Raw genomic sequence first — 23,824 nt, 5'->3', positions numbered from 1 at the left:
ATATGGTTCTGGGTTGCTTTTGTAACTACCCAGAGGAGATGATTCACAGGAGTGTGAATTGAAATGTTCTGACTTGCATGTTGTTTCTGTAGATCCTGGCTGATAACATCCTTCCACATGTGATTCCTGTCACCTAGCAGTGGTTCTGGGCTCTGTCTGTGAGGGGGAACCCCTATGGTGCAGGGCTCAAAGGCAAATGCTGAACATCACCCTTGAGAATCTGATTCATGGGGTTTGTGGTACATGAGAAAAATGTGGCTCAGTTCTGGTAGCAAATGAAATGGAGCACTGTGCATGATAATAATGCAAACAGATTAAATTTTTTTTCCAAATTCTTATTAGTGATTTAATAATGGCTGATAAGATCAGGAGGTTGTGGGGGGGGGGATAGTTCCACACTGCCTTCACCACCCCAGTTCTGTCCCTTCTCCCCTCCTCCTGGGTCTTGCTTCCTCCCTACAAGGAACTGAGAGGGAAGGAGGAGATAGAGGGAAAGCAGAAGAGAGACCTGCAGTGGTGTGTGTGTGTGTGTGTGTGTGTATCACCTGCAGTCCTGCTTCACCACACGTGAAGCTTTCTCCTTGCAGGTAGGGACCTTGAACTTTGGTCCTTGCACATTGTAACGTGCACTCAACCAGCCTTTCCCCCTGCAAGCGGGACTGGGAGCTTAAACTTAGGTTTGACCATTGTCATGTGTATGCTCACTCAGGTGTGCCACCACTGGGTCCCTCTCCCTCCTCTCTCTTTCTTGCCCTTTTTAACAAGTTCATGTGTTTCAATTTTTTATATTGCACATATGAATGAATCAATCCTGCAGTTGTCTTTCAGAGAAATGCAGGACATTTGACAGTAGGTATAAACTGTAGCAACAAGAGCTCTTGAACACAAACACCTGATTAAAGAACTTGAAGGCTGGGTCCAGGAGGTGGTACAGTGGATTTAAGTTTTGGACTCTCAAGTATGAGGTCCTGAGTTCAGTCCCCAGCAGCACATGTACCAGGGTGATGTCTGGTCCTTTCTTTCTCTCCTCCTATCTTTCTCATTAGTAAATAAACAAAATCTTAAAAAAAAAAAAAACGCTGGTGGAGGTTGTGGCACACCTGGTTGAGTGCATGATACAATGTGCAAGGACTGAAGTTCAAGGTCCCCACCTGCAGAGGGAAAGCTTCTCTGTCTCTCTCTCTCTCTCTTTCTCTCTCACTCTCTCCTTCTCCCTCTCTTTCCCCCTTCCTCTCAATTTCTGGCTGTCTCTATCCAATAAAAATAATAAAAGAACCTTGAAGGCCAAATAGGTCACTTTTATATAGAATTATTCTGATATGGCTAGATTTAAGCCTGGCAAACACAGTCAGTTATTCCTAACTGTGTCAATTATTTTCTGAGCATCAGGACAATGTCAGAAGATAAGAATTTAGTGTTAATGAGTATTTTTTTTCCCAACTACTAATGCTGTGCATTTCACCTGTTTTCTTATAGAGGTCAGTGGTTGAAGCCTCGTGAAAAATTAATCAGGTGCAACAATGTTTGGCAGTAAAAAGAAATTGCTTGGTAAGTATTGAGTTCTTCTGATGACACAAAGCAAATATGATCTTTATTTCATTCCTTTTTTTGTGAAGGTGGAGCCCCTCACATGTATGATGTCACTGGTCTAGGCCATGTTTTCATTCCCGTAGAGAGACAGAGAGGGGAAGAGAGACAGAGACAGAGAGAGGGAGCGATGCTGCAGCACCACCTTATTGGTGAGCCTTCTCTCTGGCCCACAAATACAAATTTTATCATTTTTTTGCCTTAATTATCATTTCTAAATTATGAAAATTGTTTTATTAGGTAAATAATTTACAAGGTAGTCATTGGCACATGGGTACCAATTTCTCATGCTTCCCTGATAAGTATCTGGACACGAGTCCCACAATCAACTTAAGTCCTTCTTCACCATCGTGCACTGGGTCCGCAATGCCCAATAGCCCCTCTAGCCCTGCCCCACCCCTGCCACAGTCTGAGTCCTTGGCCTTGTTGCCTGGGCCACCCAGAGCTCTGATTTGACTTTGCTGTTCTTCAACCCTTGCCCGTGCTCCTTTTTGCTTCAGCCACACGCGAGTACCCACCTGAGGCTGCAGAACTTTCAGCTGTAGATTATGACTTCAGTTGGCTCTCTTGTTGTATTTATTTGTTGTTTTGGGAGGAGAGGCGATTTGATCCCAGTTATTCCATGGCCATACCTCACCTCCCAGAAGTCCCCCAACATTACGATTTTTTAATTAATTTAATTTTGATTGACTAGACCATAGGATAAGAGGGGTACAGTTCCATACAATTCCCACCACTAGAGCTCAACATCCCATCCCCTTCATTGGAAGCTCTCCTATTCTTTAACCCTCTGGGAGTATAGACCCAGGATCATTATGGGATGCAGAAGGTGGAAGGTCTGGCTTCTGTAATTGATTCTCCATTGGGCGTTGGCAGGCCAGTCCATACTTCCAGCCAGTTTCTATCTTTCCGTAGTGGGGTAGGGCTCTGGAGAGGTGGGGTTCCAGGATATATTGGTGAGGTTATCTGTCCAGGGAAGTCAACCAGGTTGGTGTCATGGTAGCATCTGCAACTTGGTGGCTGAAAAGCATTAAGATATAAAGCAGAACAATTTTTTTGATAATCAGGAACCTAGAGGCAAGAATATAGCAGATAAGATTTGGGGTCTTTATGTTGGAAGAAGCTAGGAAGTCTATTTTAGGTATATTCCAAGTGGTCCGTAACTTTACTAATTTTTGCCTGAGTCTGACAGCTAACATGCAGGTGGGCTGAAGGTATTGTCTGAGGAGAGGATGTCAGAGTTGGAAGTAGAACTAGAAAGCTGGATCAGGGCAGAGATTAGCTCCTAAATATGGGGAAAGTATATAAATATTGTTAACTATAGACCCCATCAATCTGATCTGGAGCCCACGTCTGTTCATATTCAGGAGCCCATGTAACCTCTGCATCCATGTAGGTCTGAGATCACATCTCATGATCATAGCTAGGAACATTCTAGGTTGCACTCACCTCAGGACCAATCTTCCTTGAGTGGCAGAGTATGTTGTCCCCTTGAGTGGGACAGCCCCTACCTTGTTCTACATTGAAGGCAAGGTCCTTTAGAGGCCCACAAGAGGGTTTATGATTTTGTTCCTTATGGAAATGACCAGTGATGGTGGAGAAAGGGATCTGTTAGAGGTCTAGGCCCATCATATCTGTGTGGGTATCCCAGAACTCCCCGTCTAGGGCCCTAGATGATGGGGTGGTCTGATAGTGACTAAATGGACCATCATTAAAGTGTGTTGGTCTCTTGCCCTTATCCAGCTTTTGTAGTCCTAACTCTATCCGACACAGATGAACTTAGAGTGATTTATGGAAGTGAAATAGGAAGTGAGAAGGGTATCTAGGTCTAAGGAGAAACTATTTGATTAAGTACTTTATGGTGTCTTTTTTTAGGTCTTTCTTTTTTTTTTAAATTTTTTATTTAAGAAAGGATTAACGAACAAAACCATAAGGTAGGAGGGGTACAACTCCACACAATTCCCACCACCCAATCTCCTTAACCCACCCCCTCCCATGATAGCTTTCCCATTCTCTAGCCCTCTGGGAGCATGGACCCAGGGTCATTGAGGGTTGCAGAAGGTAGAAGGTCTGGCTTCTGTAATTGCTTCCCCGCTGAACAAGGGCGTTGACTGGTCGGTCCATACTCCCAGTCTGCCTCTCTCTTTCCCTAGTAAGGTGTGTCTCTGGGGAAGCTGAGCTCCAGGACACATTGGTGGGGTCTTCAATCCAGGGAAGCCTGGCCAGCATCCTGGTGGCATCTGGAACCTGGTGATTGAAAAGAGAGTTAACATACGAAGCCAAACAAATTGTTGAGCAATCATGGGTCCCAAGCTTGGAATAGTGGAGAGGAAGTATTAGGGAGGTACTCACTGCAAACTCTAGTGTACTTCTGCTTTCAGGTATATATTTTGCAGTAGTTCATGGATACGTGTGAACATAAGCTCTCTCTCACAGAAACTGGTGTATATCTAGGTTATGGGACTTTGTTAGAAGGTGAACCACCTGAGATGAAATTAGAGTGTACTATAAAAGGAAAGGTCTCACCCAAGTAATGTAGCTGAAGGGTTGTCATTCCACACGTGAAGTCTCTGGACACAGTCTGAGGTGAAGCATGTTGAGGTGGCAATCGTTGCGTTGGTTAGGTTGTGATTGGTGGATTATTTTAGGTCTTTCTACTTGTTTGCTGCGGTATTGCGTCACTGCAAACTATTGTGCACTTTTACTTTAAGGCATATATTTTCCCCTAACTTCTGGCTACGTGTGCACATGTGTCCTATCTCATGGGCCCTGGTCTATAGATTTTGAGGCTTTGTTAGGCAGTGCTCCACTCAAAATGGAATTAATGAGCCTTATGAGCAAGGAAAGATCTCACCAGAGTAATGGAGCCGAAGGGTTGATACCCCACACCTGATATCTCTGGACACAGTCTGAAGTGAAGCTTGTCAAAGTGTTACTGGTTGCACTGAATTGGTTGAGATCGGCAGATGCAGTATCAAATGAAGAAGAGAAGCATGAGTTGTGCCTCGGAAATTCCAGTACTGAGAGAAACATGGGTTTGATGGAGAATGAGGAAGGCTCCTTGCTATGTTAGAGTTTAAGAAGGCAATAGATAGTTATTATTATAACCAAGCTATTTGGGAATTTGCTTGACTTTGAAAATCCCATGGTTAAGATTTACTGTGCCATACAAGACCTTACCGTGATTTATGTCATTTGATGCTATTTATAAATAACTGTATCTTATATACTTAGAAGACCAGTTGCTTCTGGTCTCCTTCGTCTAAGATTGTAGGCGATTTAATTTTTCAAAAAAAGGTCATTGTTAGAAATGTATTACGATTTTTACTAGTGGTTTGATAGTGATTTACAAGAATATAACACAATAGGGATGTATTTCCACACCACTCCCACTATTAACGTTCTGTGTGTTCCCACACCCCTCCCCACAAAAACTACCATAGTTCTCCCAAGGTATTAAAGATAGGTTGGGGGAGTCGGGTGGTAGTGCAGCAGTTTAAGCGCACGTGGTGTAAAGCGGAAGGGCCAGCATAAGGATCCCGGTTGGAGCCCCCGACTCTCCACCTGCAGGGGAGTCGCTTCACAGGCAGTGAAGCAGTTCTGTCTTTCTCTCCCCCGTCTTCCCCTCCTCTCTTCATTTCTCTCTGTCCTATCTAACAACGATGACAGCAATAACAACAACAAGAATAACTACAACAATAATAAAAAAACAAGGGCAACAAAAGGGAAAATAAATTTAAAAAATAGGTTGGTTGCTTACTTTTTTTTCAAGTTCATATATTGCAATTGGTTTTTAAACATTCTATTTACTTATTTATTTATTTTTCTATTGTATTTGATAGGACAGAGAGAAATTGAGAAGGGCATGGGATATATATATATATATACATACATACATATATATATATATATATATAGAGAGAGAGAGAGAGAGAGAGAGAGAGAGAGAAACCTGTAGACTTGCTTCACTGCTTGCGAAGTGTTCTCCATGCAGATGGGGAGTGGAGGCTTGAACCCAGGTCCTTGCACATGGTTCAGTGTGCACTCAATCAAGTTCACCACCACCTAGCCACCTGTATTTCAGTACTTTACATCCAGATATGTGAAATCATCAGGTAGTTTCCTCTTACATACTTCACTAAGCATAAATAGCCATCCTGAAGGACACAATATTGTCTTAATTGCTGTGTAGTAGTCCATTAAGTATATGTCCTGTAACATTAAGAAACATTATTTATTTACTTATTTTAGGTATAGGCAGAAAGCAGTTGAGAGGGAAGGGGGAGATAATGAGGGAGATGAAAAGAGAGATACCTGCAGCACTGCTTCACCACTCATGAAGCTTCCCCCCACCTGCAGGTGGGGACCAGGGGCTTGAACTGGGGTCCTTGCACATTGTAACATGTGCATTCTACCCAGTGCACCACTGCCTGGGCTCTACTTCTTTTTCCAACCATCTGTCAATGAAATTTTATGTTGCTTCTATATTTTGGCTGTTCTGAATCATGGCATCTGTAAACATGGGTGTGCATATGTCCTTTCAAACTAGTTGAATATACCAACATTTAAAACTAAGTTCATACAGTTAGATATAACTTTGGTTCATTTGTTTTTGGATTGAGTAATTGGCCTAGCTTAGTCGTATAAATTGTTTATTTTATAAAGTATATTATCTAAACCAGAAAATACATGTCTTGTCATATGCCTCTAGTTAGGTAGGGACAGTCTATTATATAGTTTTTTTTTCTTCCATGGATATGTACTCAATTTATTATATTTTCCCCCCTCTCATTTGATAGTGGGCTTCCTAGAGACTAAAGGCTAGACCAGTGTTTGTCTGAGACCTTGGCTTTCCAACTGTCTCTAACAGGTGGTTAACTTACTTCTTCTTTTTTAATATTTATTTATTTATTACCTTTTTGTTGCCCTTGTTGTTTTATTGATGCCGCTGTTGTTGGATAAGACAGAGAGAAATGGAGAGAAGAGGGGAAGACAGAGGGGGAGAAAAAGATAGATACCTGCAGACCTGTTTCACTACTTGTGAAGCGAGTCCTCTGTAGGTGGAGAGCCGGGGGCTCGAACCTTTACACAGGTTCATGCCCTAGGTGCCATGTGCATTTAACCCGCTGCACTACTGCCCAACTCCAGGTTGACTTACTTCTATGGGCAATTATTCCATGGTGCACTGTGTTCCTTTGTTGTTGGACACTTAATTCATTGCAACATTTAGCCTCATTGAGCTAAAATCAATCTCAATGTAGTTTATACCTCCAATTTATTACTTGTGCCCTTTGGGATAACACTTTCATATTCCCAGTGCCAGTCTAGCAATCTAGAATTAGTGCCATCATTTTTTTTTCATTTTCAGATAAAATTATTCATATCCAATCACTGGTCTGATCTTAATTAAGCAAATATAAGATTAACTAGATTCCGAAGAGATAAGTTTCCAGCAGAAACTGTTGTTGCAGGGTCTTGACATGTTTGATCTTACTCTTTAAAATCAATTTGTATATACATATCCAAAATCTATTTAGCAGCTGGATTGGATGCTTCAGAAATTTAATTTGATGCTAAACTTCTCTAAATGTAAAATAACAATTCAATAGTAAATCTTCTTCTTGATTAAGTAGTTGGGAGGAGGGGAAGCTGGGGTCTTGCACATGTACAATTTCAGTACTTTCAGGGCTACCTTTTTCATTCAGAAAGAGAGACAGAGAGTCAAGGAGAGAGAGAGAGAGAGAGCAAGAGAGAGGAGAGAGGAGACACAAAAAGAAAGAGGTAAAGACACCACAGCACTGGAGCTTTCCCTGGTGATGCATCTGCACACATAACTAACCACATGCTCTACCTGGTGAGCTATCTCTTCAGACCTCTTTCAGTCTTTTTATACTTGGTCTAATGTTCTGCTTAGAAGAAGAGCTGATGAGAGTTGCCTTGTGCAAAGCCCATGCTTCACACCATCTTAGATGACAAGAGTACCTCTACCAAACTTCTCTTTTCAGTAAATGACTGCATTCAGCTTCTTACAGGGAATTCTTGACCAAAGAACCCAGCACACTGTAAGCTGACTTCCTTCAGTGCTGTCTTTCTGGGTCAGGCGGCCCTGCTCCCCTCATCTGGATTTTGCTCCCTTCTGACTCTCATGGCTCACAGGCTTCTCCTGTCTTCCCTGCTGTGTGGGTGTTTGTGGAAACGTCCACCCTTTGAAGGCGGAGTGCTGCCTTGTTTGTTTTTCCTTTATTGTCTAGAATTAGAGCCTTGCTCAACAGAGTTCAATAAATATTTCTGGAATAAATCATTTGGTCTTGGTTCCAGCAGATTTTACTTACCACATGAATGCAGAGATTTAAGACACATAAGCCAGTATGTGCTTAAGAATCTCAACATATCATTTCATGCTACTCAAAATGACAGTCAGACTTTGGCAAACACAGCTTCCTGTGTAACCCCTGAGGTATCACCACTGAGGGGGAAAGAGATGGCCTCAGAGTTCCTCCTTGAGGGTCTTCTCCACCTGGGCTTCTTTCTTCTCATGTTGTGACAGATGACCTGCTTCCCCACAGATGAGTGAACTGTGCCTCTAAGTAGAAAATTAAATATCCATCAGCTCCCTTAAGGCTTTTTTTGATCCTTGGAGGTAGATCCTGATTTATTTATTCTTCATTTAGATGAAAGATGCTATAGAGCTATAGTTATTGTCTGTTGCAGGAAACATTTTGACCTTGACACAATCCATGAAAATACCTTTTTTTTCCCCTGTGGGTAAAAAAAAAAATCCATTTGTAACATAATGTGGATAAATAAACCACCTCAAACTGGGAGCCTAGGAGAAAGGATTAAAAAAAAAAGTGCATTTTGAACAGAGATTTGAGAAAATGTCTTGGACAGGGGGGTGTCAGAGTTGCCCAATGGTTTGAAGGAGGAGGCAGAGTTCTCCAGAAGTCCTCCAGAGTGGAACCTAGGACAGTTGGGAACAGCAACATTTAAGTAGTCAGTTCCATAAAGGTTAATGAGGGTGGGACTTGTGATCTGCGGGACATCCTGGACTCTCACATTCAGTGAGTTAAGTTCCCTGCTTCCACTTGACCTCTGGACACAGACGCCCACACACAGTTCCCCACTCCTCTCCCTACAGTGTCACCTACCATCTTCATACACCGTCATACTCCTCCAGGCTCCTGTAACAAGGGAGGCAGCTCTCTGTGCGATGGGTGAATCAGGATTAGATTGCATAATCTTCCTAAACCTCTTCCCTCCTCAGTTGTAGAGGGGAGCTCGGATTGCTTGTGCCCAATCGGTACATATTTGGAGGATTAATAGAACAATGCATTTGAAACACTTCACATAGTGTCTAGCTGATAGCATGTGCTCAGTAAATGTCTGCTGCTGTTGTTTCCATCACTTAACAAGTGAGTCTTAGCTCTCCTGGATTTATATCAACAGAAAACTATATTAAGGGTTTATGCAAAGATTTTGTTTTTACCAGTTTTACCTGTCACGTGCACAGCACAATTCACATATGCTAGAAGCAGAACGAACTGGTCAACATTCTTGTATTTCTTCATGAAGCTATAGTAAGCCGCAGAGGAATAAGGCTCCTAATAAATCAACTTTTTCAAATATCTGGACCTGATGAGCAAATTGGCTCAGCCAAGAGGAAAACAAAGCCCAGGCCCTTGAGTATTTGTTTGAATCCCCTAACTTGGTTTCCAAGCTCTTTTGTGAGGACAAAAATATATATATTATGGGAAGATTTTTTTTTCCCCTCCTGCCTCAATTCTCTTTAGTTTGCTGCTTTAAATGCCAGTAAGTCCCAGCAGCTGCAGGTCACCAAAGGGCTTCAATAGGAAACCTGATTTAGGACACATATTTTTCAATTGTATCAGAATGTGCTCTTGGAGTCAAATCAGGGAATCTTGGAGGCTGGGGAACTCTTTTCTTTAAAGCTTTCCCCACTCATTGTTCTTTCCTCATGTCTTTAATGAATTGCTTTGGCTTCCAACCACACAGATCAGACTGGGGAGAATGAAAGAAAATTAAGAAAGGAAAATGGCTTAAATTATTGATTCGGCTTGAAGGAATTTTTTTCCATTAGAATTTCTGACCCAACCCCCTCTCCCCCCAAACTTAACAACAGCCCCTGTGCTCCCAAAGACACTTCGTATTTGGACACATTTTTTAACCTTTGGATTGGGTCCAGCTTTGCTGAAGAAATATTAGTTTATGCGACTAGGGTTTTATACAGATACCCCCAAATTCTCTGTGGTGCTTCATCATTCCATGATTTCAGGGAGTTAGAGCCAATTGCCTGAAGGCTGTCTCCTAAACCACACTGGCGAAGGACAAAACACTCTGGAGTTAACCAAAGAAAGATAGTTACGTTTATTAATTAGGGGCTCAGAGCTGCTGTGGGCCCAATGGAAGGTCTCTAAGCTTTCATCTCCTTAGATTAGCAGAAATGCTTCACTGTGAACGTAGTATGAAGGTGTTACGACTTCTTCAGAGAAACAGATAAAAATGATGAACATGAACATGACCTGCCTTTCCTTGCCTACTGGAATTGGAAGCTAGCCAATGTTTATTTCGTCAGAGTATGAGGGGAAAAAGCCCAGATTAGGGTTGCCTTTGAGAATGTGGCATAAAATCAATGGGAATTTTGCCAATTTCTAATATTTTCAATTTGAAAATATTCAGAAAATTACTTCAGACCCTCTTGAGAAATAATAGTATAAGCGACTTGTTTACTGACCGGCCAAGCTTAGCTCTCCTTTGTTCACCCTTTATTTGAGTTTTTTTTTTTTTTCTTATATCTCTAATGAAGTGTTTTCTACTTACAAAGTCTTCTCCATAGGATAACACCTCAAAGTTTTGTGAGGAACAAAACTAAGAAGTGGTCAATACTTAAAATGTGCTCCCACAGAAATGGCAGAAGATCTTGGGCCCCTTGCTTCAAGACCCAGGTCTCTCTTCCTTAAGTGGAGGTTTTCCCCACCAAACCCTCACTTTTATGGGTCCAAACAACATCTTGATTGCAGTTAAAAATTTCCAGCTCCCCTATCTTTTTTTTTTTTCCCTCCAGGGTTATTGCTGGGCTCGGTGCCTGCACCATGAATCCACCGCTCCTGGAGGCCATTTTCCCCCCTTTTTGTTGCCCTAGTTGTTGCAGCCTAGTTGCGGTTATTATTGCCATTGTTGACATTGCTTTGCTGTTGGATAGGAAAGAGAGAAATGGGGAGAGGAGGGAAAGACAGAGAGAGAGGGGAGAGAAAGATAGACACCTGCAGACCTGCTTCACCGCCCGTGAAGCGACTCCCCTGCAGGTGGGGAGCCGGGGGCTCGAACCGGGATCCTTACGCCGGTCCCTGCGCTTTGCGCCACGTGCGCTTAACCCACTGTCCCCTATCTTTTAGACTTTTTTGGTGTGGTTTTTTTTTTTTTTAGAAATATTTACTTATTTCCTTTTTGTTGCCCTTGTTGTTTTATTGTTGTAGTATTATTGTTGTTCTTGATGTCGTCGTTGTTGGATAGGACAGAGAGAAATGGAGAGAGGAGGGGAAGACAGAGAAGGGGAGAGAAAGACAGACACCTGCAGACCTGCTTCACCGCCTGTGAAGCGACTCCCCTGCAGGCTTTTCTTTTAGTCGTCTGGTAATACTTTTGAATATGCTAGATGTATTTCCTCCTTCTACTTGTTTTCTACTATTTATTTGTTTATTGGAGAATATATATGCTCTGGCATCACGTGATGCCAGGATATAAACCTAGAACCTCTGGAGCCGTAGACCTGCAAATTATGTGCTCTGGTAGGTTGAGCTATATCCTTGACTCTTTATTTTCACCTCAAAAAATGGAAGCCAAGCGTACTTGCACACACACACATAAGTGAGTATGGTTTTATTGTCTGAAACTGGGAGTGGTTTGAACAAAGCATTAGCTCTATCAGATAATTATTTTGGAAGTGATGGCAGGGCACAGGTCAATTATCTTCTTTCCTAACATTTAACTGATTTAAAGATGACTACATCATAAAATAAGTGAGGTGTCTTAATTTAGTTAACTTGGAGAATGTAACACCATGTTACTCAAAGATAAACATTCTGTTAAGGACTTCATTGGTATTTCATAGGCACACATTATATCATATTGGTCTTCATGAGTTTTGGGAAGTGAAGACTATTTCCATCATCTTATATAGAGTAAGACATTGAAGACTTAGTTACTAATTATTTAAATGAATACACATTTATTTTAAAGAATTAAAAAAATTATTTTCCCTTTTGTTGCCCTTTTATTTTATTGTTGTAGTTATTATTGTTGTTGTTGTTGATGTTGTCATTGTTGGATAGGACAGAGAGAAATGGAGAGAGGAGGGGAAGACAGAGAGGGGGAGAGAAAGAGAGACACCTTCAGACCTGCTTCACTGCTTGTGAATCGACTCCCCTGCAGGTGGGGAGCTGAGGGCTTAAACCGGGATCCTTATGCCTGTCCTTGCGCTTGGCGCCACGTGCGTTTAATCCGCTGCGCTGCCACCCGACCCCCAATTACTAATTTTTCTATATTGTGGAACAAGTTGAGAACAACAGTCTTTATTTGTTTCCCTGCCTATTACAAAAGACTGCAGGTGCTAATACCAAGTTGATCTTCTGTCTTAAGGATCTGTACTTTGTCGGCAATGTAGTATAGCGCCTCTTCAGGTATTTTCCAGGGAGTTCATTCTGAGGTTTACAGTCATTTGATATTTAGTATAAGAGCAACTAAGAGAATTAATAATCAGGACGATTTATTGGACTTAACTATCCCAAGGTACATTGATATGTATCCTCAGTTCACCAGAGACTGAGTACTGAGATCCTATCACTGGGCCCTCTGCAGCATGTCTGGGATGACATCCTTAGGCTTGTTATATAACATAGCCCTTAAACTCATTTTGTGCTTGTTGTATCAAATAGTGACATATTTATGAGGCTTTCTTAGAGAAATTATTGTTTGGAGGACCCAGTTCACATGGTGCTCAAGGGTCCTGCTTTGAGGCCCAGGCTCCCCACTTGCAGGGTGGTCACTTCACAAGTGGTGAAGCAGGTCTCCTTGTATCTATCTTTCTCCCCACCCCCCGCTCTATCTTCTGCTCCCCTCTCAATTTCTTTCTGTCCTATTCAATAGAAAAATTGGCCACCAGGACCAGTGGATTCATATTGCTGGCACAGAGGCCCAGAGATAACCTTGGAGGCAAAAAAAAAAAAAAAAGAGAAATTTTTGTTTGAACAAGAACTGATGGATAATTACACATCTTCTGAGAGTTTGGTTTATTTTTACCTAAAATACTGTGTAATAAAGTGCAAGAGACAGACAGACCTTATCATTGCCGTCGGCTTCCTACTCTCTCTCTTTTTTTTTTTCCTGCCTCCAGGGTTATTGCTGGGGTTTGGTGCCTATGCTACGAACCCACTGCTCCCGGAGGCTATTTTCTCCATTTTGTTGCTCTTGTTATTGTTGCCATTGCTGTCATCATCGTCCATTTCATCGTCGTCGTCGTCGTTGGGTAGGACAGAGAGAAATGGAGAGAGGAGGGGAAGACAGGGGGAGAGAAAGACAGACACCTGCAGACCTGCTTCACTACTTGTGAAGCTGCCCCCTGCAGGTGGGGAGCCCTGGGCTCGAACCAGATTCTTATGCCTGTCTTTGCGCTTCACGATGTTATACTACTGCCTGCCCCCCCCCTTCCTACTCTTTTATCAACTCTCGGTTCAATAAAGATGCAGCAAGAACTTGCAGGTCTTACTATGAAAATGCACCCTGAAGATACATGGTGGTTGGGGGAAGAAGGGGGTGCCATCTTTTGTTGACCTCAAGAAATTTTCATTTCTGCATTAACATGGTCTTTGCATTTGTTGTCCTATTATGTTATTATTTGTACTGGCATTTACATATGATTACAGACAGGTGTGTGTGTATGTGTGTGTGTATGTGTGTTACCAACTATAGCTAAGGGCAGTACCCAGACAAGGGTGTGTGTGTGTGTGTGTGTGTGTGTGTGTGTGTGTTGCCAACTATAGATAAGGGCAGTTCCCAGATGTGTGTGTGTGTGTGTGTGTGTGTGTGTGTGTGTTACCAACTATAGCTAAGGGCAGTTACCAGACAAGGGTGTGTGTGTGTGTGTGTGTGTGTGTGTGTGTGTGTGTGTGTGTGTTACCAACTATAGCTATGGGCAGTTCCCAGTCTCTAGTCTCCTGATACAGTGAAGCTCCAGTCTATATACCTGGGTTATTTAGAAGCATTGTCTTCGGTTTTAAGACAATAAGGCTATTTACTTCTTGCATGGCTATATTGTATTCTTTAAATTTGTAGCAAAAAAAAAAATCTTTTTCAGGATAGTATTTCCCTTTCAGCAGTTCTTTCTCCTTTGGAAACCACTTTAAGTTAAAAGAAGGGGTCTTAGTGGCATTAATGGGATGTGAAAATTGGAGACACATAATGTTTTGCTTTATGGCTGGCATCAGAAAGACAATGAGAAACAATTTATCTTTCCATTTTGGGACTTTCCAGCATGTGTTCCAATATTTAGGCTGGAAAAACCCAAGGCCCTTCAGATTTCAAAGGAAAGAATTCTTGCAACCTTGATGATAATCACAGTAGCCTAGTGATGCTAGTTTAATGAGTTATGCTGTTTTGGGTTAACATTTTAATTTCATACCTGATTTCTCTTTCTCTTTAGAAGTGGAACGTGTAGTGAAAGCCAATGACTGTGAATATAATGAGAAGTTCCAGTACGCAGTGAGTACAGCACATCCTAATTAAGGACAGTTAGGATTTATGTCGTTTAAAACTTTATGGGCTTACTGAAAGCTTTCTTTTTTAAAATAAAAAAATATTTATTTATTCATGGGAAAGATAGGAGGAGAGTGAAAGAATCAGACATCACTCTGGTACATGGGCTGCCGGGGATTGAACTTGGAACCTCACGCTTGAGAGTCTAATGCTTTATCCACTGCACCACCTCCCGGACCACCCCTGAAAACTTTATTTTTTTTTCACTTTTAATTTGTGATTAATAGTTACAAGATTGTAAGCTTACAATACATAGTTCAACCCAATACCAAAGTTCTATGTCCTCACAATACTACCTCCTAACGATAACCACCATACTTCTCACAGAGTCTTAGAATCAGTCTATTTACCATTGATTTTTGTTCTTATTCTTTTCTTTCTCCTTTTCCATCTTTTTTTTCTTTTGCAAGTTCATATGTATCAGTTTTGCAAGTTCATGTGTTCCTAGCCCTCTAGATTCCACATATTAGTGAAACCATCTGATAGTTGTCTTTTGTCTCTTTACTTATTTCGCTGAGCACAGTCACTTTTAATTCCATCCATTTTGTCCCAAAGACACAGTATAATCTTTTTTATTGCAGAGTAGTATTCCATGCATACATATTCCATAACTACTTTACTCAGTCATCGATCAATGAGCATTTAGGCTGTATTCACCCACTGGCTAGTGTGAATAATGCAGCTATGAACAGAGACCCCTTCAAATTAATGTTTGAAGCACACTTAAATGCCCAAGAGAGATATTGCTGGATCATAAGGTGATTACATTTTGTATATGTTTAAGGAATCTCCACACAGTCATCTTTTTAAAAAAAAATATTTTAAACTATCTTTATTGGGTAGAGACAGCCAGAGATCAAGAGGGAAGGGGGTGGTAGAGAGGGAGAGAGACAGAGAGACATTTGCAGTCCTTGTAATGCTTCCCCCTTGCAGGTGGGGACTGGGGGCTCGAACCTGGGTCTTTGCACATTGTAATAGGTGAGCTCAACCAGTTGTGCCACTACCTGGCCCCCATGGTCTTCTAAAGAAACTGCACTAGTTGTATTCCCACCAACAGTGCAGTGGAGTCTACTTTTCTCCACAACTTCGCCAACATCTGTCATTTCCTGTTCACTGAAAACTTTCTTTGTAGATTCATTTTAATAGCTGGGTGCCACTTTAGTAATAATTATTTATTTGCTTGTTGGAGGATGAATGGTTTACAGTACATACAATTACTGGTACATTTATAGAATTTCTCAGTTTTCTGTGAAACACTCTTACCCTCAGCTTAGGTCCTCCTCCATCATCATGTGCAACATGAAAGCACCTCCTACCCCAGTCTTTCATTTTGGTGCAATACACCAAACCCAGTCCACGTTCTACTTTGTGTTTTTCTTTCTATTCTAATTTCTCAACTTATGTCTATGCGTGAGATTGTCTCATATTCATCTTTCTCTTTCTGACTTATCTCACTTAACATGATTCCTTCAAGCTCCATCCAAGATGAGGTGAAGAAGGTGAATTCATTATTCTTTTTAAAAAAATATTTATTTATTTATTCCCTTTTGTTGCCCTTGTTGTTTTATTGTTGTAATTATTATTGTTGTTATTGATGTCATCATTGTTGGATAGGACAGAGAGAAATGGAGAGAGGAGGGGAAGACAGGGGGAGAGAAAGACAGACACCTGCAGACCTGCTTCACCCCTTGTGAAGCGACCCCCTTGCAGGTGGGGAGCTGAGGGCTTGAACCAGGATCCTTATGCCAGTCCTTGTGTTTTGTACCACCTATGCTTAAGCCACTGCATTATCTCCTGACTCCTGAATTCATTATTCTTAATAGTTGAGTAGTATTCCATTGTGTATCTATACCACAACTTACTCAGCAACTCATCTGTTGTTGGACACCTGGGTTGCTTCCAGGTTTTGGCTATTACAAATTGTGCTGCTATGAACATAGGTATACACAGATCTTTTTGGGTGGGTGTGTTTGATTCCTTAGGATATAGCCCCAGGAGAGGAATTGCAGGGTCATAGCGTAGGTCCATTTTCAGCCTTCTGAGAGTTCTCCAGACTGTTCTCCACAGGGGTTGGGCCGATTTCTAAAGTGCAGGAGGGTTCCTTTGCTCCCACAATCTCTCCAACAGTTTTTGTTATTATTTTTCTGATGTGTGACATTCTCACAGGAGTGAAGTGGTATCTCATTGTTGTCTTTATTTGCATTTCTCTGACAGTCAGTGACTTGGAGCACTTTTTCATGTGCCTGTTAACCTTTTGGATCTCTTCTTTGGTCAATATTCTGTCCATATCCTCCCTCCCTTTTGGTAATATTTATACCTTGTTTCTCTCCTGAACAAAAACTGGTTGGTCTTCTTACTGGTATGAGAAGGAGATGAAATATCTTCTTTTTCAATAATTGCTGCTTAGTTTATTCTGATGACTAGTTTGGCACTAACATATAGAGGACTAATAGGAAAGCAGGCTTCTGTGGTAGTTTTTGGTTAATGTTTTGGCCCAGGAGTTAGCACAGTGGGATGAAGCCTTGGGTTTTCAGGCATGGGGGCATGAGTTCAATCCTTGCCACTATATGTGCCAGACTGAAGCTCTGGTTTTCTGCCTTTCTCTGTCTCCACTCTCTCTTCCTTTTTTTCCTCATTAACAAGTAATAAAGTGAATCTTTGTGGGGAGAAAAGGAATAACTATTGTCTCCTGAATGACAGGTACTTTTCTAGAGACTTATGATACAGTGGTGAGCAACTGCATAAATTATATTAGGGGCTCTCATTAGGATGTCTTTATCTTCTGTCATCTAACCTAATTCATTACATGGAACGTTTATGAGATCTAAGAAGGCTGGTAGATTTGATTCTGTAGATGATATGTGGCTTATAAGGCAGCCAATGGGATTAAGTGTACTACTAATATTAATGAAAGACAGTTTAGAAAGGGGTTTGATTATTGTTAAAGCATAGAAATATGAATAGACTTTGTCAGTGTCCAACTTGGGACCAGCCAGAGGAGCCTGAATTTTGGCCCATGGATCATTTCTAAAGTGATTTTCTGTCACTTGTGACAGGTCTTTCTTGGCTATGGAGATGGATGTCTTGAGCTATTCAATATTGAAGCTTGATGGTAGTAAATATTCAGCAAATATAGCTAATAGCTCCTCTTTCCCCCACATTAATCACATAAACTTCTAGTTATAATCTGATGTTCAATGTAAATTTCCCTACAGGGAACCAGTCAGTAGTACTCTATCTATAAAAGAGTTTTAGTGTGAAATAACATGTCAGTGTTCTGATTTCTTCATTAATCTTATGAAACTGATTAAAGTCAAGATACTTTTGAGAGAAGGCATCCATCTTGGGAGGCTAATAAGCATGTGTTCTTGGCCTGAGAGAGGGAGGACCTATAATTCTCTGCGGTGATTAATGCCAGTCTGTACAGCTAGTCATGTATTCCTTCTAGCCATCATGAGACTTGGCACTAGGCCTTTCTATCCATTTTATAAGACAGTATTGTAATTTTTTGTAGAGGATGACCTTGGAAAGCTGTTGCCAAAAAGCTTCAAATTTGAGGAGTAGATATATATATATATAAAGACTCTGGGGGAAAAACAGTATGAAGTTATCAAATGTGGGGTAACTGTGCATTTAGTTACTTGTTGCCCTTGCTTTGCAATGTATAACAATTATTTTCATTCTGTGCATTGTAACTCTAAGTGCATTTTATTTGTGTTTTGTAAGCAGATAGCCTTTCCTACTTACAGTTAATGTTACTTAACTTATAAAATACCTATACTTTAATATTATAGGAAATAACAATACCTGTCGACTATCCATATTTAATAGCTATTAACAATTTGCTATGATTATATCAGGTATTCCTTTTTTAATATTTTATTTATTTATTGGCTAGAGCCAGAGAGCAGCATTTAGGGAAGGGCGAGACAGAGAGCGAGAGAGAAAGGGAGACACTTTCAGCACTACTTACCACTTAAAATGCTTCCCACCTCCAGGTGGAGACTGGGGATTTAAACCAAGGTCCTTTTGTGTTGTAACATGTGTGCTTTACCAAGTGCACCACTGCCTGGCCCTTCAGATCTTTCTTTTAAAGGTAATAACATGCCAGTTGTATAGAAATGGTTTTCTCTTGAGTTTGCCTGACACAGAGCAAAAGCACAAAGTTGTGCAGACATGGATAATTTTTCTGATGTGTTTTCTAACAATGACAAGGCAGCAAAACAGTGTTCTGCAGCCAAGTGAACAGTGCCACCAACTTCATGAGTTAAAAAATAACCAACAAGCTTCACTGTAAATAGGCAAAACCAAGCATGCCAGCAGGAGTTAAAGTTAAAGTCAACAAGTTATTTGAATAACATCTGATCTTGAGGCTTTTTAATTAATTAATTAATTATTTATCTTTATTTATTGGTTAGAGACAACCAGAAATCAAGAAGGAAGGGGGTGATAGAGAGGGAGAGAGACAGAGAGACACCTGCAGCCCTGCTTCACCACTCGTGAAGTTTCCCCCTGCAGGTGGGGCCGGGGGTTCAAACACGGGTCCTTGTGCAATGTAGTACGTGTGCTCAACCAGGTATGTCACCACTCAGCCCTGAGGCCTTTTTTCTTTTTTCTTTCTTTCTTTTTTTTTTTTTTTACCATTTTCTTTTTTATTTAAAAAAAAAGTAGAAGAAAGAAACTTGGAGACTTTTGCACAGTCCTGTCCATCCTTTTTAACTATAGTACCAAGTGGAAATGGATTTGAAGGAACCTGATAGATTCCATAGGAAAGGGTGATAACAGCTGAAACCATCATGCTCCTACTGAACTACTGGAGAAGAAATGGAAGTACATGGAAACCTATAATGAATATGAAAACAAGATAAAAGGAGAAATAGTGAAAGTCCCTCAGATATATTGGAAAGGGTGGTTTTGGATAAGATAGATTGCACTTTGAATTCTTTCTCTCTCATTTGCTAGTTCCTGACCTTGGCTTGTTTCTTCTTTCTCTGAGCATTAGTTATTGCGTCTATGAAATGGAGAATTTTCCTCACAGTTATCTACTAAAGGGTTGAATGAGATAATTTATATATAAAATATTTGTCAGTAATAAGACTGGCTAGCATATATTAGATATCTACTGTGTAACATAGTCCTGTTTTAAAACTTGTTTTATGCCCTAGTGATAAAAGTGACTGAGGAGGTGGCTGGCTCAGCAGTAGAGCACAGGACTTGCCTATGTAAGTTTCCAAGTTTGATACCTGGCAGTATATATGCCAGAGTGAGGCTCTGGTCCACCTCCCCTTCTTCTGTATCTTTCATCAAATAAGTCTTTTAAAAGACAATATTAAAAATGTTACTGGGGCGTGGTCCGGGTGGTGGCAGTGGATAAAGCATGGGACTCTCAAGCATGAGGTCCCGGGTTCAATCCCCAGCAGCACCTGTACCAGAGTGATGTCTGGCTCTTTCTCTCTCCTCCTATGTTTCTCATTAATAAATAAATAAAAATTTTAAATAAATGTTATTGGGGCTAATACTATTAGGAAGATACTAAGAAATTGACAGAGGTTGTATGGTTTGTAGCAAATGTCATGCCCCAAATTAACAAATCTCTGATCTTGAATGTTTGGAAATTGCTAAGAAATTATGCAGATAGCGCAACGGTAGAGAAACGAACATGCCTAAAGCAAGAAAAATAATGAAGTATAATTAGCAGAGTGTTAGTAGAGACCCCTCTTCTTCTCCCTCTCATTTAATAAACTACATAGAAACAATATTATCTCAGTGAGGCACTTACTGGTTCTGTGCTCTGTGTGAAGGATTAGATGAGTTCAGGAAACGTTCTAGACCATTTCAGAATGGATGTTGATAGGTGCATGTTTAACAGTGATAACAATCTGATTAGTTTAAAAATAATAGCTTATCCCATATAATGCTTTCCACATGAAAGGCCTAGTTCTTTTTTCTTTTTTTTAATTTCTTTATTGGGCAATTAATGTTTTACATTCAACAATAAATACAATAGTTTGTATATGCATAACATTTCGAAAGGCCTAGTTCTAAGCACTCTAGAACTATAGAATTTTACAATTCTATAAAGAAGACACTTTTATTATCTTGCCTTTACATATGAAAACATGGAGGCACAAAGATCTCATTAGAATGGCTTGCTCAGGGTCCCACTACTGAATAGTGACTCTGTTCTTGCAGTTGTGAGTAAAGCTGTGTACCAAGTGCTTTGCACATACAGCTAATCTTTCAGATGAAGTAGTTTGCTAAGGTCGCACATCTAGTAGGTAGCAAAGCTGAAATTCTAATTCAGATTGGCCAGTTCCCAAAGCTTATTTCTTCTAAGATACCATGCTGGTCTTTTACCCAGTTGTAAAAAAAAACAAACAAAAAATCCTCCCCCAGATCTCTTCTCCTTCCCCTATATACCTACTGGTGGATATATTTTTTTATAATCAGGTAAAAGAAATGAAAGATGTCTATGCTTGTGAGGCTTAAAACTAAGCCTAAATAATACCCTTAGCATTTATAGAAGAGAACTTGGGAGAAAACTTTACACAAAGATAAGATAAATGGAATAATCTCCATAAGCACGAATCCAGGCCAAGAAAACTTTTCTTTTTAAATATTACAATGCCTAGAGAATCTTAATTAATCAACAAACCCAAGAGCTTCAAAGCACATCATAAGACATAACACAGGCACATAAAGCAAGCCAAAGTGCTTTGAGAGAGAGAAAGAGAGGGAGAGAGAGAGAGAGAGAGAAAGGTTTAGAAAATAAACATAAGACAAGGTTAATGGCCCTAAGTGCAGTTGGTAAATTAGACATGATACTGTGAAAACTGAAGGTGGGGAAGAAAAAAATTACAAATGGGATTTCAGACTGCCAAGTTGTGTAAAACAGTGAAATTGGAGAGAGAAGACAGCCTGAGTTGAATGCTAGAATTATTGTTCTCATTAGAATGTTCAAAGTTTACTTGGTTAATAATAAGAATGAATAATAGTAACTGAACTATTATGTTAAAGTATGTTAATGGTAGAAAAATTATGAGAGCAAGCCAAATAGGGTCACTAGTCCTACTAAAAGGAGTCCAAAGTGAAGGATAAAAGTAATGAAAACAGTTATAGTTGTATTAAAATGTGTTGATGTAAGAAATGTCAGAAAAAGTGATTAATTAGAGCTATTTTCTGACTTCGTTTAAAAATAAAGAAATGATTCTGTAAACATTGGTTCCCACTGGTTCATTTCTCTTGTTCTCACAGGTATATGTTGTCCAATTCTCTTCTTTTAACACTTAACAGAAATCAAGAAGGGAGATGAACTCACTGTATGATGAGGAAGTTACCCTGCTGGAAACATAGAAACTTCAGTAACGCTGAAAGCTTAATAGCTTTTCTCTGAATCTGCTTCATGCACAAGACAAGCATAGATGGCAAGGTTCTAAGGAATTTTTGTCTTGAGTTGAATTGAGTTGATTCTGTGTAGGATATGGACAGGCATATAGGTTGAAGAAAATGTAATCAAAATATTTTTGCATGCTTATTTAAAAAAAAAGCCTTTCATCAAAAATTCTCATTGAGCGTCTTAACTTACTCCTAGAATTACCATATGTCTTGTTATGATCTCAGTTATTGAGTGAAAACTGTTTTGCTCTCATGATTTTTGTGTTCAGTAGGGTCATGAGTTTTCCAACGACTGTTCATTTCAAAACAACCATATGGCTGACCCTCAGCAGCCAGTGCTAAAATGAGGCTGCCAAGGCTTCCATTTCCTGCCACCCATTTAAAAGAGTCTTTTTTAATGTTTCTATAGCCACTTCTCTTTTTTCTTAATGCCGAAAAAGTGGCTAAGAATGAAGTAGAGTAGACAGATATGTCTCTTTATCATTCTGGGAGTGTGTGCTTGGACTGTCACTGGACTTCTTTAGACTCATATTATTATAATGATAGATCCAAACCACACAACAGTAAAAATTTATGTTTCTCTGTGTGCATGTATGAATAGATGAGTCATCGTCCCTGCTTTATAGTTATAAGAATGACTTTTTAAGATTTAATTAGCTTACAATGTGCCTATTCCATGCTTGGTAATGGCATTTTTTTTTTTTTTTGGCTGACTTACTTTCCAAGGAAATTTGGAGGCAATGTTTAAAAATATATATATATATATGAAGGGGTTGGGAGATAGCTCACCTGGTAGAGCATATAATTCACCATGTGTGAACACCTGAATTGAAGCTCCTGGTCACCGTGTGGAGCACCTGAGTGGGTAAACTGAACAAGGGCAGAGCAGTGCTGTGGTATTTTTCCTTTCTTCTCTCTTTCCCCAGTCTATATCTCTCATTCTGTATATAATAAAAAAAAAGTTTGCCAGGTGTGGTGGAATCATACAGGCATAAATGCTCAAATAAAACCTTGGATGACAAAAAATGGGGCAAGCATACAAACAAAAACAAAAAGTGACAAGAAAATAAAGTCCAAAAGGATACATGAACATCAGGACAGGACTTTTTTTCCCCTGTGGCCTTGCATACCTCCAGCCTCAGATGTGCCATATCCTCTGCAGCTTGTAATGTATAGGTCCTGAGTTGGTTCATGTATTTGATGGTGTCATCAAACGGAAAGAGAAGGTGGTTCCCCTTCAAGATTCCACTGGTTTCATTGCCTCCCTGAAACTTCACCCAGATTGTCTGAAGGTACTTGGGTAGGTCTAAGATAGTCTTCTTTCTAGTCTGTCACCTTTCTTCTCCTTCTCCTTCTCCTTCTCCTTCTCCTTCTCCTTCTCCTTCTCCTTCTCCTTCTCCTTCTCCTTCTCCTCCTCCTCCTCCTTCTTCTTCTCCTTCATCTTTTTCTTCTTCTTCTTTTCCCTTTCCTTCTTATTTATTTATTTATTTATTTATTTATTTATTTATTTATTTATAAAAAGGAAACACTGACAAAACCATAGGATAAGAGGGGTACAACTCCACACAATTCCCACCACCAGAACTCTGTATCCCATCCCCTACCTTGATAGCTTTCCTATTTTTTAACCCTCTAGGTAGTATGGACCCAGGGTCAGTATGAGGTGCAGAAGGTGGAAGGTCTGGCTTCTGTAATTGCTTCCCCACTGAACATGGGCGTTGACTGGTCAATCCATGCTCCCAGCAGGACAGGATATTTCTAAAAGAACTCCAAAGTGCGTAATAGAAAGAACATGTCTGCTTAGACTAGCAATGTTTTGAGTACTTCTTGGATTATTGAAAAAGGGAGTATAGATACATTTTGCTTTTAATCATCAAGCACGTATAATCTACTCAAGAAGAGATGGCCATCACATAAGCACAAACTTAAGAATAACTTATCATTGTAAATGTAGTGTTAAATTTAAGTGTGTGGTACAATTTGCAAGTATTAGGGAAAGGAGAGCTCACTGTGA

General features: G+C 40.2%; 1 protein-coding gene across 1 annotated transcript in view; it reads left to right on the top strand.

Annotated features, from left to right (window-relative positions):
* ATP8B4 (ATPase phospholipid transporting 8B4 (putative)) overlaps window positions 1-23,824 on the top strand; it is a 255,344-nt gene that overhangs the window by 15,331 nt on the left and 216,189 nt on the right. Inside the window, exons 3-4 of the mRNA XM_060174644.1 lie at window positions 1,477-1,548; window positions 14,303-14,361. Of these exons, the coding sequence (XP_060030627.1) occupies window positions 1,521-1,548; window positions 14,303-14,361 (87 nt within the window). The 5' untranslated portion in view covers window positions 1,477-1,520. The remainder of the gene's footprint in view (window positions 1-1,476; window positions 1,549-14,302; window positions 14,362-23,824) is intronic.

This window comes from Erinaceus europaeus, chromosome 16, assembly GCF_950295315.1.
Source record: "Erinaceus europaeus chromosome 16, mEriEur2.1, whole genome shotgun sequence".
NCBI lineage: Eukaryota > Metazoa > Chordata > Mammalia > Eulipotyphla > Erinaceidae > Erinaceus > Erinaceus europaeus.
This window is presented reverse-complemented; position numbering and strand designations above follow the sequence as displayed.